At 41.0% G+C, this 20484-nt stretch overlaps 1 protein-coding gene across 1 annotated transcript in view; it reads right to left on the bottom strand.

Moving 5' to 3' along the window:
- The window catches only part of DCHS2 (dachsous cadherin-related 2), a 149226-nt gene that overhangs the window by 83364 nt on the left and 45378 nt on the right, over nucleotides 1–20484 (bottom strand). The window contains exon 2 of the mRNA XM_038755050.1: nucleotides 4215–4406. Within this exon, the coding sequence (XP_038610978.1) occupies nucleotides 4215–4406 (192 nt within the window). The remainder of the gene's footprint in view (nucleotides 1–4214; nucleotides 4407–20484) is intronic.

Here is a 20484-nt window from a genome sequence, read left to right on the forward strand (position 1 = left end):
TATACACTGTGTACATTAAAACAATTGACCTCCTTTTAAATTTTCAATGAAGCAAACTGATTCAGAAAGAACAATCTTTGTTGGAAGAATAGCGATAGTTGTCATTTTTTAATTCAATTAGCCAATTAACTTTGTTGCAAGTATATGTCATTTACTTCAGTTGTATAGGCGATGGTGTATTATTACGAACATATTTAAAATTTTTCATCTCCATTGTCTAAAACAAATGACTCACACAATAAGCTTGATTTACCAAATGTTTCAAGTGCTTTTACTAGAAATTCTATATAAAATGACAAATTGGGCTTCTGAGACCAGAGACCATAGTAACTGTACTAAATAAAAGCATATATTTGGTACTCCCCAAAAAAGGCAAGATGAGCTAACTCTGTCACCTGTAAACAGGGAATTTAAACATAGATCCAACCTCTTATAATCTATCTGAAAAAGGGCTTCAAAGATACCAGCTTTCCATATACAACGATCTGGAGTCTTATATAGCTGACAACAATTTCATGTTAACTCTGTGCTCCTCTTAAAATAAACAACACAATGAACAAAAATGGGATCAAACGTACTTAAGTATCTTAAGCACATAAAAAGCAACATGTCAGTTAAAAGCACTGATTTCAATGAAGTCATGCTTTTCTTAGCATCCATGTAATTAAGTTTTGCTTCCTAATGACTTTCTTAGTTTACACTGCTTATTTAGAAGCAGGAAAAGGAGCCGATGTTGTACAACTACATGAACATTCAGTGTGGGAGATTTGCTCTCCAAGGGTGTTGAGCTCTCTATATAGCTACAAAGGAAAACAATTTTGGCAGCCCTTAAGAATATGTTTTAAGTATATTTTACTGGTTAGATCCTATTCAGCTAAACTCAAATTCACCCTAAAAAATGTGTGTTTCTACTTGACAGAGAAGTCTGCATTAGTCTTGTGAAAAATGCTTCAATTTTAGTGTTTACCCTTATGTTACTGAACTCTATTCTGAATGGGTCTAATTACAAATGCTTAGTAATTCCTCTTAAAAATGCTAACAACTAGCACCTGTAATCAAGACATTGTTATTTCCAATAGTATTTATTCAGAATAAATTATATATTTCACTGATATTCAGAACACTAGAATGAGGATGGTACTTGAAAAATACTTGTATCTTACAACTGTACTGTGACTGTATTGTATCTTACCGAAGCAGTGTAGCCTAAATGGAAACAGCCTGGGAGTTAGAGGACCTGAGTTCTAATTCCACTCTGCCACTTACCTGCTATGTGGCCTTGGGCAAGTCATTCTCTGTGCCTCAGTTCCCTCATCTGCAAAATGGGGATTCAATCAATACCTGTTCTCTCTCCTACATAGGCTGTGAACCTCATATGGGATCTGATCATCTTGTATCTAGTCCAGAGCTGAATACAATGGAGCTTAATACAATGCTTGGCACATAGTAAGCGCTTAACAAGTACCACAATATTATTATTAATTGGAGACACTGAGGCAGAAATAAATGACTTACCCAATGGCACACTGAGTCACGGAAGTTGGGTAAAAGTACAGTTTTTTCTAATTCAGTTCAGGACTCTGTTTTTGAAGACTGCATTTCCTCTAATACAATAATCCACGATAAAGCACGGGAATAAAACTAACCAAAGAAAGAGACTTCAGTCCCAGGTGATATTTTTCAAAGCAGATGCTTTTTAAATGATGAAATGCATCTTGACAAATCTTTTAGTCTTTACACAACGGTCTTAAAAATTCTATTTCTCTCTCTCACCATTTTGTTCTTCTTTTAGTACAAGAAAAAACTGCTGAAAGTCCTTTTTGCTTATGGTTGCCAACAGATTTTAATCTGCCAATACACCAGTTTTTCTTTTGAAGTATACTGCATACGCTGGGCTACCTCTGCTTTGCCCTGATGATGACTGTCACTTTAAAAATCTTCATCACTGCCTTGCAGTATATATCTGTAATTTATTTATATTAATGTCTGCCTACCCCTTTCTAGACTGTAAGCTCATTGTCGGCAGGGAATGTTCAATGTTGTACTGTACCCCCCAAGTGTTTAATACAGCGATCTGCACACAGTAAGCGCTCAATAAATATGACTGAATGAATGAATAAATGAATGAGTTGCCCTGCTGTGGTCACTTGGGGGCCTTTCCACTCTTCTGCTACTGGCTGTCATTAATCTCTCATGTAAAAGCAGCCAATAAAATTAAAAATTACAGAACAGGGCCAAGTGCATGCACTAAACTGACACCTTTGTTGCTCAAGGTCGCTCAACACCAACTCTCTGCCAGCTAAAAAGTTCCTTATTTCTGTTTCCTTTTTCTAGGCCTCATTTTTTTCTCCTTTCTCCTAAGCAATTTTCTTTTCCCTGATTAATTGTTCAGTAGTTATACTCCGCTTAAAGCTTTGACTTTAGGCATAATGACTCTCGTAAACTGTGAGTAGGAATGCATCAACTTAGCAGTGTGGAAGGGAGGTTGGCCCCAGGACTGATTCAGATGAATATTAATGGTAGAAGTCAGTTCCTGAAGCTGCACTGCAGAGTCCTGTCTGCAATGCAGGTCTTTCTCATACATTCTGCATTCAGAGTTGGCTGGCCACTGGCATGAAGCTTGGGGGTGGATGTTATTGTGGCCATTAGAGAGCACAAGATATCATCATAACCCGATATAAAATAGGTTCCCTAAGAAATGAATCTTGCTCCTCGAGATCACTCTGAGCCATATTTGGGATTCCTGGTTTTGGGGGCTTGGGGGAAGAGGGAAACTGTGCTGGAAAACCCAGCCCAGGGGTCTCTATATGTTGCCAATTTGTACTTCCCAGGCACTTAGGACAGTAAGTGCTCAATAAATATGATTGAATGAATGAATGAACAGAGCACTCTACAAGGCAACAGCAACCCAGAGTCAACAAGCAGCACTGCTATGGACCCAACTATCTTGAGTCTTTAATCAAAATAATTTTGAAGTCAATAAGCCTTCTGGGTCAGATTCAATTATAATGATCAAGATCAGAGAACTTGTTACAGATCACTAAACAGTTTTTTCACAGGCCCAGACCTCGGAAATAAGAAACTTTGCTGAACTAAACCAATTATAGCTTGCCCCAAATTCCCCATGCTTGCCGGATCAAAAATCAACCTCCTAAGGCACTTTTCACAATGGCTACACAGTCTTTCTTTTTATAAGGTTTTCTTTACAAAAACATATTATCTCCTCAACAAGTGGAAAACTTGCAACATAAAGCCTCCATCACAGTAGTAAAGTACCCGTACTGGTTTGTAAGAGGCTTACTTGAATTTCCTTAGTATATACTGAGCAACCACATTATGCCTAATTAGTAACAAATAAGTTAGGTTATGAAAACCTACACATAGGCACTGAGAATCTGAGAAACTATTACTCATGATACTACAGATGTGGCTAAACAGATTAATGACAATTTTAAAATATTTCCAAGACTAGATGATGTGGATTTCAAATATGGAGAAGATGAGTGATGGAGGGGGTAAAATGGTGCAAAAACAAGCCAAATATAACACTGATTAATTTCCCAAGCACTTCAGACCAAATCCTCTTTCCCGTAATTATCCAGGACAGATCCAAATTTGCTGACAATCACATATCCCTCTGTTTTTGGAGGTTTGGAAAGAACTGGCATAATTGAGCAAAGTTGGATTCTGATAAAACTCATTTCATATGTTTCTATCAGATGAAAACACTCTGAACCTGCTAAGTAATGCAGAAAACACCAGCCTGCCACTTTGTGTTCCAATGACACATTATTGACGAGTATAAGCATTCCCACGCATTCATATTTGCCAACAAATGACACAGAGGGTCTGACCTATGAGCAGATCCTATGGCTGAACCCCACATAATTTGAATACACAGTTGCAAATATATGTGCATGTGCTGGCCCCATAGAGGTTGCATTGGATTGCACTCCCATGTTTGAGAGTTTATTTGCCACACTGATGCTAATCAGAGCATGCTTTCTCAACAGCCCTATGCTATTTACTTTCCCATAATATTCTGCTAAGCTTTTAGTGTTTCAGTATTCTGGTGTGTTTTAATTTTGGCATTAGCAAACGTTTGGATTAATACTTAGCACTGAATGCTGTCACCCAAATTCTGTCCTTCATACAACCACATGTCCCATTCAATGTACTTCCAAACAATTAAGACAACTTAAACCATGGCTTACCCCATCTTTAGCTTTCACCAAGAGATCGTATGTGACTGGATCACTCTCCCTGTCAATATCTTGAGACACACAGACATGGCCAGTGTGTGGATCAATCTGGAAAGCTTGCGATTTTTCATAGTTGTGGTATCCATCATAAAGAAAATATTCGATACGGCCATACTGGCCCGCATCAGCATCAGTTGCGTTCACCTGCAAGAGAGACAGAAAATTGAGGACTTAGCACAGTAATTGTGGAAAGCTATTTTTGAATCATTCTTAAATGATCAGACTGAACAGAGATTAGGCAACAGATACTCTAGTTTTATACTGTCAGTCAATAATATCAATCAGTGTATTGAGCACATGTTTTCCAAACACTATACTAAGCATTTGGAAGAGTACAAAAGAAATAAAACACAGCCTTGCCCTGAAGAAGGTCACTATTTTAGGGGGTAGTAAGCATAAACAAATTGCATATGGGATGGGGAGCAGAAGGAAAAATAGAGAACTGCAACAAAAGTATAGAAAAAGGAAAAAGGAAATGAACAGATGAAACAAGGTAAATCAATTTATAAATAATTGTTTCAGATGGCTTTGGGGATGATACAAAGTGGAGTAGTGGAAATTAGCAACAACAAGAAAATTTGTGGGAAGTGCTTATGCCAGGATGAAGTTAACAGCATTATCTCAAGGGGAGTGTGTCTGGAATTAAAATTCCAAAGTGCTTCATAACAGAGGGCTAAAAGAAGAAAGTTGGGGGTGGCTCATGGAGCGTCCACTGTTAGGCCTTAGAGTTACAATAAAAAATTAATACTAATATATTTATGAATCAATGAACTACTCACATATTCTCACTATTTTTTCCTATGAATATTCTTCATACTTGAAAATTATAGTAAAAAGTTCATAATTTCACACCTCCCTGCTTAATTTTCTTTTAAAAAAATACAATTAGGATTCATTGTACAGGAGGGACTGTCTCTATATGTTGCCAATTTGTACTTCCCAAGCACTTAGTACAGTGCTCTGCACATAGTAAGCGCTCAATAAATACGATTGATGATGATGATTATACAGAAATTTCATTAGGGAATAAATTGCAGAGATATAGGGATCAATTATTACATCCCTATCATGCCCTCACTCTGGCAGAAGTTTTACTACTTTGGATTTTAGCATACATAAACTGCAATTTTCTGGTTTTTTGAGTGTGAAGTGCTGTAGGGACAGATGGTAAGGAAACTGGGGAGACAGACTGAAGGTTTTTGACTACTCCCTTATTTTGTTGCTCTGAGTGATAGTACACTTACTTCACATGTAGCATATTAATAACTGTACTTAGGCCTCTGCAAATACCTGATTAATTTTTATGCTTAAAACAATGAAAGCTCAAACATGTTATGCATATGGAGGGCCTAAGTGAATACAATGCCCAATGCTTAGTACAGTGCTTGGCAAATAGTAAGAGCTTAACAAATACTATTTTAAAAATGTGCTGGAAAGCATGTTAAAAATTATGAAAGATACATCAAAGCAAAAACGTAGCTATTACTTCCATCACATATTCAAAAGATTCATTCATTCAATTGTATTTATATAGTGCTTATTGTGTGCAGAGCACTGTACTAAGTGCTTGGAAAGTACAGTTCAGCAACAAAGAGAGAAAATCCCTGACCACAACAGGGTCACAGTCTAGAATGGGGGAGACAGACATCAAAACAAGTAAACAGGCAACAATCATCAATATAAACTGAATAAATAGCATCAATATAAATAATATATTCACATCAGAATAAGTAAAACAGGCATTAATATAAATAGAACTATAGATTTGTACATATATACACAAGTGCTATTGGGAGGGGGGTGGGGGTAGAGCAAGGGGAGCGAATCTGGGCAAGTTGGGGAGGGGAGGGGAGCAGAAGAAAAGGGGGGCTTAGTCTGGGAAGGCTTCCTGGAGGAGGTGAGCCCTCAGTAGGGCTTTGAAGGGGGGAAGTGTGATTGCTGGGCAGATTTGAGGAGGGAGGGCATTCATTCATTCAATCGTATTTATTGAGCGCTTACTTTGTACAGAGCACTGTACTAAGCACTTGGGAAGTACAAATCGGCAACATATAGAGACAGTCCCTACCCAACAACGGGCTCACAGTCTAGAAGGGGGAGACAGACAATAAAACAAAACAAGTAGACAGGTGCCAATACCATCAGAATAAACAGAATTATAGCTCTATGCACATCATTAATAAAATAGAGTAGTAAATATGTACAAATAAAATAAATATGTACAAATTTATACAAGTGCTGTGGGGAGGGGTAGAGGAGGAGAGGAAAAAGAGGGGGCTCAGTCTGGGAAGGCCTCCTGGAGAAAGTGAGCTCTCAGTAAGGCTTTGAAGGGAGGAAGAGAGCTAGTTTGGCAGATGTGTGGAGGAAGGGCATTCCAGGCCTGAGGAAGGATGTGGGCCAGGGGACAACGGAGGGACAGGCGAGAACGAGGCACAGTGAGTAGGTTAGTAGCAAAGAAGCGGAGTGTGTGCAGGCTGGGCTGGACAAGGAGAGATGGGAGGTGAGATAGGAGGGGATGAGGTGATGGAGAGCCTTGAAGCTGAGAGTGAGGAGTTTTTGCTTGATTTGAAGGTTGACAGGCAACAACTGGAGACTTTTGAGAGGGGAGTGACATGCACCGAGTGTTTCTGTACAAAGATAATCTGGGCAGTAGCGTGAGGTACAGACTGAAGCGGGGAGAGACAGCAGGATGGGAGATCAGAGAGTAGGCTTAAGCAGTAATCCAGTAGGGATAGGATGAGAGATTGAACCAGCAAGGTAGAGGTTTGGATGAAGAGGAAGGGTGGATCTTGGCGATGTTGCGGAGGTGAGACCAGCAGGTTTTGATGACGGACTGGATGTGTGGTGTGAATGAGAGAGCAGAGTCGAGGATGACACCAAGTTTGTGGGCTCGTGAGACAGGAAGGATGGTAGTGCCGTCTACAGTGATGGGAAAGTCAGGGAGAGGACAGGGTTTGGGAGGGAAGATAAGGAGATCAGTCTTGGACATGTTGAGTTTTAGATGGCGGGCAGACATCCAGATGGAGATGTCCTGAAGGCAGGAGGACATATGAGCCTGGACGGATGGAGAGAGAACAGGGGTGGAGATGTAGATTTGGGCGTCATCAGCGTAGAGATAATAGGCTCAGCCAAGGGACTGAGTATAGATAGAGAACAGAACGGGACCAAGAACTGACCCTCGAGGAACCCCTACAGTAAGGGAATAGGAGTTGGGGGAGGAGCCATTCCAGGCCAGAGGTAGGACGTGGGCCAGGGGTCGACGGCAGGACAGGCGAGAACAAGGCACAGTGAGAAGGGTAGCACACCTACATCGTGGGACTGTTTTCCCCCCTCTAGCTTAATCACTTCCCTCTCTAATGGATCCTGATGACAGACAAGTATTGCACTACTTAGGGTGAAACTCCCAATCCCCTGTTGACTGAAACTGAACATCCGGGTGTAACATTACTTCAAGTTTGTTTTGGCCGTAGGAGGCTATATCAAGTTCTCATGCATGGAGAGTCTTGGTCCTTAATTTAGAAAGTTCATCCACAGAGCTTTGCCAGGAGTCTTCTGTTTACGGAGGAATTCTGGCTCCTTTCAAGCTTGCCTTTGCAGCTGTGTGCTCTTGCACTACAATCTTTGCCTAAGAATGGTTTATCATAATGTAATTTGCCTAACATTTAAATCTCTGCTGCTTAAAGACCATAACCTCTTAACCTGTACTATTAGATGACTCAGAGTAATAGCACTTTCCAAATATCAAATGTATATCGAGGAGACTAATTGTTTTATGTTGAACAATTCCTAAGCCGCCCAGATTTTATAAATGGTGAAAGTGAAGTGCAAAGTCATTTGGGATTTCTCAGGGTTAATCAGTGACGGAACTGGAAGTAACCTGAAGATTCCAGATACCTGGTTTTATGCAGACCGCACTGTCTACAGTAAAATGAGTTTAAGTCCATGTAAAGGTGAGGCTGTAAGAGCAGGACGACCTAAAAGAAGCAGCGTGGCCTAGTGGAATGAGGACTGGTTTGGGAGTCAGAGGACCTGGGTTCTAATCGTAGCTCTGCCACATGTCTGCTGTGTCACTTTGAGCGAGGCTTTTGACTTCTCTGTGCCCATTTACCCCATCTGTAAAACGGGAATTAAGACTGTGAACCCCATGTGGGAAATGGACTATGTCTAAACTGATTAGCTTGTATCTACCCCAGTGATTAGTACAGTGCTCTGAACATATTAAGTGTTCAATGAATACCATTGATTGATTAATAAAAAGAACATAGCTCTGAAAATCAGGAGACCTCTGTTTTAGTCCAAAATTTGCCAACACCCTGCTCTGTGATCTTAATAAATCACACAATCTCTTGGTGTCTCGATTCCCTCACCTACATCATGGGAGGTAGATATTTGCTTATCCTCACTGACTGTGGTCCCAGAATTGAACAGTGACTGTGCCTGAAATGATTGTCTTACATCAACCCAAGCACAATAAAATAATCAATCAGTGGTATTTACTAAGTGCTTACTGTGTGCAGAGCACTGTACTAAATGCTTGGGAGCATACAGTGCAATAGAGTTGGGAGATATGTTCCCTACCCACAAGGAGCTTACAGTCTACAGGGGAGGCAGACACTAATATACATAAATAAGATACAAATATGTGCATAAGTGCTTAAAGGGTACACATCCAAGTGCACAGGTGACCCAAAAGGGATAAGGAATAGGGAAAATGAAGGTTCAGTCTTGGAAAGCCTCTTGGAGGAGATAGGATTTTAATAAGGCTTTGCCAGTGAGGAGCGTAGAGGTCTGTTGTATATGGAGGGGAGAGAGTTCCAGGTTAGAGGGAGGATGTTGGCAAGAGGTCGGTGGTGGGTTAGACAAGAGCACGGTACAATGAGTAAGTTGGTGTTAGAGGAGTGAAGTGTGTGGGCTGGGTTGTGGAAGAAAATCAGCAAGCTAAGGTAGGAGGGGGAAAGCTGATTAAGTGCTGCAAAGCTGATGGTAAAGGGTTTCTGTTTGATGCACTGGTGGACGGGGTACTACTGGAGTTCCTTAAGGAGTGGGGAGATGTGGATTGAACTTCTTTTAGAAAAATGACCTGGGCAGCAGATTGAAGTGTACAATGGAGTGGGAAGAGACAGGAGACAGGCAGGTCAGTACAGAGTGAGCATTTAATAAAATCTATACTTACTATTTCCTTCCCTCTTAACATCCCCTACAGTTTGTTGTCTGGTAGACTTGAATAGTAGCTTTTTCATAGACCCTTGCATGGATTCTGTCCCAGAGACGCAAACCACAGCCCTTAACCAATCAATCACCTTCAGTGCTTGCTGCTGATTACAAGGGTATAGGGCGAGTGTGTGTGGCTCTGTGCAAACCATCAACATTACTGAAAGCTTAATAAGTGCATGTCCTGTGACAATGAAATATCTCCCTCCCTTATCAATGCTTGCTGCGTGCAAAGCACTGCATTAAATACTTGGGAGAGTCCAATGGAGTTGATAGACACAATCACTGCCCTCAAGAAGCTTTTCTTAATCTTGCACAAAAGTCCTAAGCAAGTCAAAGGCTCAGAATATCGGTTCTTTGATCGTTGGTGAGGGTACAAAAACCCTGAGCATCACCCTGAGTATCTGGGCAGCTCTTTTAGCAATGTATTGCTCACCCCAAGCAATCACTCAGGAGTATTTACTGAGTGAGATGTCTTACCAAACTCAAACCTGGATCACTGGAGGACCACGACTGGTGAATCTTATCTTTTTTCACAATGTAAAATCATTCCTAGCTTACGGATCTACCGCTTCTTTGCTGATCCTAAGTAAAAAAGGAAATTTTGGGGAAGAGGGAGCTTCTACCTTTTGGACAAGTCATTTTGCTCCAAAATCAAAGGTAGAAGCAGCAGGGCCTAGTGGATAGAGTACAGACCTGGAAGTAAGAAGAACTTGGGTTCTAATCCCAACTCTGCCATTTGTCCGCTGGGTGACCTTGGGAAAGTCACAACTTCTCTGTGCCCCTGTTACCTCACAATTCACTTGTATTATTGAGTGCTTACCTTGCCACATGGATAGGATTTTCTTGTGTGTAAAATGAGAATAAGACTTGTGAGTCTCACGTGAGACATGGACTGAGTTCAATCTGATTGGAGTACCTGGCACAGGGTAAGTGCTTAGCTTTTACCATTAAAAAAAAAATCTCGAGACAGGATGGCCCCCTGAATGCATCCCGGAGTGCCCCAGGGCGAGAAGGCTCAAGCTCATCTAGCACATTTCCTCTCACTTCTACATCACCTTGACTTGTTTCCTTTATTCATTCCCCCCTGCCAACTCTGCAGCATTCACGTACATATCTGCAATTTATTTATTTATATTAAGGTCTGTCTCCCCCTTTAGACTACAAGCTCCTTGTGGACAGGGAATGTTTCTGTTTATTATTATACTGAACTCTCCCAAGTGCTTAGTACAGTGCTGTGCACACAATAAGAGCTCAATAAGTACAACTGAATGAATGAATCAGAATGAGAAAAGTGAACAGGAAATATTAGGAATGAATGGGGAAGCTGCAAAATGCAGGCAGGTGCTACTAACAGGGAGATTTCAAACATCTTCATTAGGACTGGCTAAGAAACTACTGAAGGCAAGAAGTGGACATGAAATTTTGGAAGGATGATTTATTTGGATTTATCTTTATCACAAGGAAATATAAAACATCAGGTTTATTTCTGAGAAGTGTATACACTCTAGAACAGGTGATATAGGCGTATGGGGCTATTTTGCTATTTTAATAATAATAAAAATTATGGTATTTGTTAAGCACTTACTATGTGCCAGGTACTGTTCTAAGCACTGGGGTAGATACAAGGTAGTCAGGTTGTCCCATGTGGGGTTCACAGTCAATCCCCATTTTACAGATGAGGTAACTGAGGCCCAGAAAAGTCAAGTTACTTGCCCAAGGTCACACAGCATACAACTGGCGGAGTTGGAATTAGAACCCATGACCTTCTGAGTCCCAGGCCCGTGCTCTCTCTATCCACTATGCCATGCTGCTTCTCTATTCATCACAACACATGTTTAATTTTCTTGCAGGGGAAAGAAAGCCAAAAATAATTTGAATACCATTTCTTGGTTAGGCCTAGCATCCACGTAAGCCAGTATTCTGTTTCCAAACACAACAGGGCAACAGAGGGATGTTATTAAGTTTGAAGAAAAGGAAATTATAAAATGTGAGCCTTAAGAAAACACCTGAAAGGACTTAATGACTAAGATGGGTATGAACAAAAAAGTAGAGGCTACTACAATCTAAAAATAACAAAATCTCAGTATTCACCATTTACTAAAAATACTTTTGCCCTAAGTAGAATTAATTAAACTGTTATAATTTTGAGACTAGGGCCTGCATTAAGCCTGGAAATGAAATGCTATAAAGGAATACCTTTTTCCAAGGTTTAAATAAAAGAAAGAGTAGACTGGGGAATAGAATTTCTAAATATGAAATACTGCTTAAGAAAAAGGGGGCATTTTAAGGGTATCAAAGTTTTGGGATGATAAAAACTTAATGGGTTTTATGTGGGAGACAATGTTAGGGGAATATCTAGTGAAGAAATCGGAAGACCAAGACATTAGAATCAAACTTCCTCCTTCACAACATTTACAATAAATTAAATAGTGGAGAAAGGTCATATGAGCAATATTTCAAACTCAGTTGAATGAGGATTTATTTTACTTGTATAAAATGGTACAAATAACACGTAAGAGAAGGTTTTTTTTTTCTTTACAAATTGTCTCACATGTCATCAAGTAATCATCAGCCAAGGTTACTTATATGTTTTTAAAGGCTAGGTTTTTTTTAAAAAAAAAAAAAGACTGATGCTCAGACACATTCTCTGTTAGGAAAAACACAGTCATAAATTCAGGTTATGGCTTGGCTTTGAGTGCTTATTTTTACAGCAACTGTATATGCTTTGAAAAGCAAAGCAGATAACTTGAATTTATGTTCACTAATCTCCCAGAAAGAACAAGTGCAAATACTAGAGCACCATTTCTACTATGCAAGTATATTATATATACTCAAGAGCCCAGTGGGAAGGCTCCTCCTCGAATAAGAGCAAGAAAAAAAGCAAAAGCATGGACAGCCCTCATAGCAAAGTTAGGCAACAAGAGTTTTAATTTGGGTTCTGCTGCTGAACCACCATAAACCTGCCCTGCATTTGGTGTAATTTTTGCAAGAAATTTTCTATTAGAAAATTTTTCTGATCCAAATTCACATACAAGGCAAACAACATAAGCACTGAACTAGACTTAGCAGAGATCGGCCTGATGTTTGTAGAGCTATATACTTCAAGCCTGCCTTAGAACCAGCGCAAGTGCCCTCAAGTCAGCACACTGCCTTGACAAAAGAATGACATTTAGGTTATTTTTTCCAGGACCAGGTTTTAGGGTGGCAGTGGTACGCGAGGGTCTGTCCCCTAAGTCCAGGCAGGCATCTTTTTATCACCTGCAGCCAGATTTCACTAAGATCATTAAGATATATGAGGATTCTTAAAAAAAAATTTAACTGAGGTTAGTTTCAACCACTGCGCAGCCCTAAAAAAAAAAGAATCATTCGACTTCATTTAATTACATCAGTTTTCTCATCTATAAAAGGGTGATAAATGTTACAACTCAGAAATTTAATTCTGAATGCAGCATCTTGAGCTAATATACAAATGTTGCACACGCTAGTAATATAAAAGAAGAAATGGAGTTTATGAACTGAAAAGCCACATAATTAAAACTGGACTATAAAATTGAAAAACCTACACCTTTTCCTATTCACTGTTACCATCCCTCATACATTAGTACAAATATGTAGCCATATGCTGAAGAGTCAAAATAAACTTCATGCAAAATGGAGCTTTTGCACACATTGAGAACTTTCATGTAGGGTCCCAACTCCCAACTCCACAGCTGCTCTCCTTCCATAACTCTAATCTCTTCAGAGAAGCATCTGGGCTGGGAAAGGCGAGGGGGCCCTCCTTTCAACACAAATTCCACTGAGACTTGGAAAGCGTGGACAAGAGTTCATAATTACGAAAGCCCAATTAAGGTTGAGTGGATATGTGCTTTTAATTTATCCCAAGTGGAATATGTCCCCAAGTACAAAGATGGAACAATTTAGCCACGGACTCTACAGCAGAGTCGGGGTTAGAGCCCCTCCCTACTTGGCAGCTAGGATTTGCGATGAGGGGAAATAAAGAGAAGGAAATTAAAGTCCTTGAGGCCTTGTGGTAGGGTTTAGATCATGCCCACTGGCAGCTATATTCACGCATATTATATGCGCTATGCCTGGATGCTGCAGGTCTTACATAGGGAAATGTGGGTTCCAGAACTTGAACCCTGAAGTGAGGTCAGTACCACATTGGAATCCCTAGCACTTCACGTGGATCCTATAAAATTTAGGGGTTGTGGAGCAGTCAACGCTTGGAAAACAGCAAATCTGCACTACATTATCCTCAGGAAGCAGTAGGCATTGGGGCAGTGATCTTGGTTGGCCAGAGAGAAGATGACTCGGTGACCTGTTGGCCACCCCTTCCCCTATTCGGTTCAGTCACCTGTTGTCAATCCTCTCCCGATTTCTGCCACTGCTCAGGACCTTTCAGTTCTTTAAACACTGCTTCAGCATCATTTACAAGCTATACTCAGAGGTGAAAATAAGCCAGAACTCACTGGAACGGGGTTCCAGTACAAAATGACACGGGGCGGGGGGTGGGGGGGATAGGAAAGCTATTTTTTAAAAGAAAACCTTCCCTCCCTTATCTTACATTAAGATAATTCTCCAGCTGGTGTTTGCCTTCCTTCAGGGCTCCTTAATACTTACTGAGCACCTGCTGAGTAGGTTTCACGGCTCCAGTGATGGCTCCAGGTGGAAGGCAGAAGTGTTTAGGGTGGGGGGTGGGGGGGGCAAGGTGGAGGGGGAAGAAGGGGAGGTACAGAGGCAAGAGGGGTCTTGTAGGGAATGAGTATTGCTGAAGGAGGTGATCTAGACTCTGAGGATGTAATTCATTCAATCGTATTTATTGAGCACTTACTGTGTGCAAAGCACTCTACTGTTTGGGATAGTACAATATAACAACAGACATAATCCTGCCCACAAGCTTACAGTCTAGAGGGGGAATAGCAAAGTTTAAAACTCAAAATACTACTCTGAGCAGAAAATATTTTCCAAAACTGCCTTATAATGTAGCTTTAGAAAACCACCTGGATTTACAGTCTTCTAATTAATATAAGGGACCTGATCACCATCAATCGTATTTATTGAGCGCTTACTGTGTGCAGAGCACTGTACTAAGCGCTTGATCACTCATTCAATGCCTCGACAATGTCCCCTGAAGCCTTTTGAAAAATGCAGGCAGACCTTGGGTCAGAGTGGGAAGGACTGGCACATCTCTATGGCCTCTGAGCCACCTAAACTGCGGCTCTAACTACTGCATGGCTGTAGGGAAAGAGCCACTCCGGATGCAAGTGAAAAAGTTGAAGGGAGATCTATTTGGGCCCCTTCTTAGAGGTTTTCAGTCTGCTGCCTGACAAGTGGAAAGCCAGAGAGGTGCTGGAGCATCTAGTCTCCATCCTGCCCCTCTTCATTTCATGCTCCCCCCAACATTCCCTGTCCATTTCTTTTTTGCCCTTGGGAAAAATCATCCCAGTCCGTGACACCAACACATTAAGCTGTGTGACTGATGTAATGTGTGTGATGTCATAAACTTGCAGGTAAGATTTTTTTTCTTTATAAAGTTTCATCCTTGGCCATAACCGGCATCAAATGGCAAGTAGGATCGCTAGCAACGAGATCCTGGAATGCTGTCAGCACAGGATCCATTGAAACAATTCTCACACAACATAGTTTACTGGACAAGATGTGAGAAGAATGAATGGCAGCACATCAACCAAGTAACCCAAGTTCTGTTTGCTGTACTGAAATCCAGCATTAGCCAGCCCACAGGGCATAACAGGGGGAGCAGTGGACTGATGGATAGGAATTCCAAACACAACCTAGTGTGTGGCAATCCCGAGAAGGACTGCTCACCTTGACCAGGCAGACAAGACACACTTTAATGAACAGCAATGGGCGCTGCAACACACAAATGCACTGACATACCCAAATATGATCTTTAATACAAGTGTGGAACATTGATTTTGTGGATATAGTCATACACAAGGACAATAACATCAGTAATTTTGTGTTTCAGTGCTACCTAAAATTTCACAGTATTTTCATCTGTACATAATTGAGGTGCTGGAATATGGGTAATTTATATATTTCTATATATATATATTCAAGCTTCAAATCATTCAAAAATTTCTAAAACCCACCTTTTGCCTCCTTAAAATGCCTAATTATAGATTGTCTGACTTGAATGTCTTATGAATATGTATTGATATTAATCATTCAACTGATTGATCAATGGTATTTACTGATTGCTGGCTATATGCAGAGCACTGTACTAAGCACTGGGAGAGCACAATACAACAGAATTAGTAAATATGTTCCCTGTCCATAACAAGCTGTGAATGTGTATACATTTTGCAATAATTATGCTTTCCTGAATAAGCCACTGCAGAAGGAATGCCAGTTTTCATCACTCTACAGGAGTGATGCCTCTTGTAAAAGGAATGTTCAGAATACTAATAGCCATTTTCTTTCTGACCTCTATTCTCCTCCTCCAAGCAAAACAAATGAAATATATCATTGAGACATGCGTCAATATTTTAAAAGGGAATGTTATGTATGGCTTTGCTTCTCCCACCCTCACTCTGGGCGATAAGAATACTAGGGAATGCCATGACCTCTAGAGAGCATCCCACTCAAAAATACATTTCCTTTCATTTCCTGTCATCTGGGGACGGTTACAAAAAATAATGGAAAGGTTATTTTTAAAATAAGCACATTTTCTTACCCAGGACAACCCTGGAAGACTTATGAAGATATCAGCCCCATGCAAAGATGTATCTGGCTTTTTTAACTAAAAGTTCCAAGACATTTCACATACACATCATGCACTCCAGTTTGAAAGGCTATCATCAACCAAGCAATTAATTTCTGAGACCACTTTAGTAAACACTTGAAGTGAAATGATACAGAAAGATAATCGGTGATCAAGTGCTTCCCTAAAACTAAGTTTAGTACTGACAGATTTGGTAAATGGCATATTCCATGTTATTATGCCTCAAATGAGCATAGGATTAAAGATCCGACAGGAAAAATGTTCACCAGGGAAATGACAGCTATTCACATGTAACTTATGGGCCATATTTTCCATTTAGGTAAGACATGAATGAAAACTTTCTCTGCAGAACTAGAGGTCAACCCCCTATCCAGAAGCCTCCTGCTGCTGCTGGGCAACCCCTGACTTGCTCTGCAACCATTGACACAGCCAGTGGGCACAGTACATAAACCAGGTCACACTGATCTGCCCTCATCCAAGTCCAGGGAATAGGCCTGGGAGTTCATCCTGCTACTTTTCAGCTCCCACAGCAGCTCCGGAAAAAGGGAAGGGAGGGTCCCAGAGCAGGAATGGCCCTGGCTGTTGGGGATGGGAGCATTCCTCTGGCTCCTACTTCCAAAGCTGGGCCTAGAGCCACTGGCCTAACTCCCCTGTCCTTGAGCCCCAACACCATTTGCGCCATTTTCACTTCATACTACCAACTGTGCGACGATGGAACATTCGTTTAATGGAGGCAAGTCTAAATTAGGGTTTAAGAGCGGGACATCTGAAAAATACAAGTATGTTTTCTATTGAATGTACAGCAAATATCTTAGAGTAACTCTTCTAACTACATTTTTTGATTTGTGAAAGGAGATGGAATCAAAGGATGTGGTAAAGAAAGAAAACCTGACAGCTTGGTGAATTTCTGCCAAATCTATTATATATGGGAGAACAGCAGTTAGACAAATGCATGCAAGATTAGCACTTTCATTTATTTCAAGCAGGAAGCCCCATGTTTGATGGTTTTTAAAGACATGTTTCTTAGCAATATCTGAGATTCATATATCCTTTTCTTTCATTTCACCTTTCATTTTCCAAGTTTTCTTGTCTCATCTTCCTTCCTGCATGCTTTCATGAAACCCTGGATTTTGAATCTGCTACTTCTTTCTTATATGTGTTTCCCCTCCTTCTCTCCCCTGCCAGCCACCTCATTTCCACAGTTCATAATTCATTCTCTGTCTCTGGAGTCCTCCTTTCACTGTCTTCCTTCACCTTATCTTCCTCTTCCTTCCTATTCTCCTTTGTCTGCTTCTGTCTACTAAGGACACTATAATATATTCCAAGACAATTTACTACTCCAGCTGCCTTATATAAACAGCCACATATCTACTCTACATTCAACAGGAAGTATTTTAGTGCTTTGGAAATGCTTAGATTTATATTTTAGGTTTAAGTAGGTGGAATCTCACACAAATGGACAATAATACTACTTAGTAATTCTAAATGAAAATATTGCTTTTCCAATTAATTATCAGGATATTTTTCACACACAGGTCACTCTTTTGTCTGCAATGTCATTTCCAACGAAAAACACAATCTCTGTTTAAGAGTACTGTATCAAGCTTGTTCTGTTCCTCCGCATGTTATGACTTCTGTTGAATCTCTTTCACTTGGAATTTCCAGAAATTTCAGATCTGTACGCCACTGTTCATAGCAGAATTTCAGTGACTGGGCATGCTCTGGATTTTACCAAACTTGTTTCCAACTTGATAACTGATCCTATGCTCCAAGAGATACTATAATCAGTTAGGCAAAACTTGAAATTTAATTCTGTAATACTCCTGGCACCAAATAGGAATAATAAAATATTATTTCTGCATATGTATCAAGTGTTTTCGTGAACACTCAAGTAATCCAGGGCATACCTACCTAACTAGGAAGCTAAAAGAAATACATGCAGTAAGGAAGTTTCTAAGAATGGCCTCTCAGACATAGACACGAGAATTGCCAAACAACATTTGCAGTATTTATTCAAACTACCTTGCAACTCCCAAATGATTTCCATAGTTCCTGATGCCTTTAACTTTTAGAGTAGTTTTAGAGTAACTTTTAGAGTTACCTTGGAAAGAATACAGAATGTGAACTGGGAAATGCTCTTTTTAGAGCAGATGAGAAGAGATGCTATAAAAGGCAGGGAGGAGGGTGGAGAGACTCAAAGCCAATGGTAAATACGATTGAATGAATGGTGAGGAGCTTCTGTATGATGCAGAGGGCGACTGGAAGCCCCTGGAGATTTTTGAGGAGATGAGAGATGTGTGGTTTAGAACATCAATGTTCAGAAAAGGAAAGTAGAGTACAGATAAATATGCAGACAATGAAGTGTAAAGTAAGAGGACAGGAGAAGTGATGGCTGGAAAAACAGGCAGCCAATACTGATTGTGTAAGAGGGAGAAGACTGTGCTGAGAAATGACATGAAACAACTGTTAGAGCACTGCTGCTTTAACTTCACATCCTCCTCAGCCAGGTTACTAGTTCAGCCTCCTTACCGGTCCCCTGCCTCTCCCCATGTTACATGGCACCCATCTCTCCATTCCTTCAAAACCAATAACATTTACTCATGTCTCTTCACTCAACCAACTCTCCTTACCACTGGCTGCAATGCTCACCACTAGATCTCTCCATCTTACAGATCACAATGCCTATGCTAATGAAAACTCACTGTACCAAGAGGTAGGTTGGGGGCCAGAATCAGGGTGGAGCCATTAGCGTTCTTAGGCAGTACTTGCCCCCTGGATGACATCTGGTCCAATCAGAAGCTCAAGAACACCATTTCCTGGGAAAAACTCCTGATTAATATTAATCACTCAATCAATTCTATTTATTAAGCACTTACTGTATGCAGAGCACTGTCCCATGCACTTGGGAGAGTACAACACAACAATATGACAGACACAATCCCTGCCCAAAAAGAGCTTAGAGTCTATAGGGGGAGACGGACAATAACATAGATAAATAAATTATAAATAGATCCATATGCCGTGGGGCTGGGAGAGGTGGTGAGTAAAGGAGGCAAGTCAGGGTGACGCAGAAGAAAGTGGGAAAAGAGGAAATAAAGGCTTGGTCAGGGAAGGCCTCTCAGAGGAGATGTGCCTCCAATAAGGCTTTGAAGGTGGGGAGAGTAATTGTTTGTCGGATATGAAAATGGGGGCGTTCCATGCCAGAGGTGGAAAGTGAGTGAGAAGTCAGCGGCGAGATAGACGAGATCGAGGTACGGTGAGAAGACTGGCATTAGAGAAGTGAAGCATGTGGCCTGGGTTACAGTAGGAGAGTAGCGAGGTGAGGTAGGAAGGGACAAGGTGATTTAGTGCTTTAAAGCCAATGGTAAGGATTTATGTTTGATGCAGCGGTGGCTGGGCAACCACTGGAGGTTGGTGAGGAGTGGGGAAACATGGTCTGAAACGTTTTGCAGAAAAATGATCTGGGCAGCAGAGTGATGTATGAACTGGACTGGGAAGAGACAGGAGCAGGGAGGTCAGCAAGAAGGCTGATTCAGTAATCAAGGAGGGCCAAGTGCTTAGATTAATGTGGTAGCAGTTTGGATGGAAAGGAAAGGGAGGATTTTAGTGAAGTTGTGAAGGTCGAATGGACAGGACTTAGTGATAGATTGAATATGTGGGTTGAATGGGAGAGAGGAGTCAAGGATAACGCCAAGGTTATGGGCTTGTGAGACAGGAAGGGTGGTGGTGCTGTGATGGGAAAATTAGGAGGAGGACAAGGTTTGAGTGGGAAGACGAGTAGTTCTGTTTTAGACTTGGTAAGTTTGAGGTGATGGCAGGACATCCAAGTAGAGACATCTTAAAGGTAGGAGGAAATGTGAGGCTGCAGAGAGGGAAGAGGTCAGGGCTGCAGTTGTTGATTTGGGAATCAGCCGAATAGAGGTGTTAGTTGAAGCCATGGGAATGAATGAGTTCTCCAAGGAAGTGGGTATAGATGGAGAATAAAAGGGATTCAGAACTGAACCCTGAGGGACACCCACAGTTAAGAGGGTGGGAGGCAGAGGAGTATGCAAAAGAGACTGAGACTGAGTGGTGAGAGTGACAGGAGGAGAACCAGGAAGAGGACAGTGTCACTAAAGCCGAGGTTAGATAATGCCTACAGGAGAAGGGGGTGATCATCAGTGTCAAAGGCAGCTGAGAGGTCAAGGAGGATTAGGAAGGAGTAGAGCTGCTGGATTTGGCAAAAAGGAGATCATTTGTGACCTTTAAGATCGTGATTTCTGTGGA

The sequence above is a fragment of the Tachyglossus aculeatus genome, chromosome 12, assembly GCF_015852505.1.
Source record: "Tachyglossus aculeatus isolate mTacAcu1 chromosome 12, mTacAcu1.pri, whole genome shotgun sequence".
Lineage (NCBI taxonomy): Eukaryota > Metazoa > Chordata > Mammalia > Monotremata > Tachyglossidae > Tachyglossus > Tachyglossus aculeatus.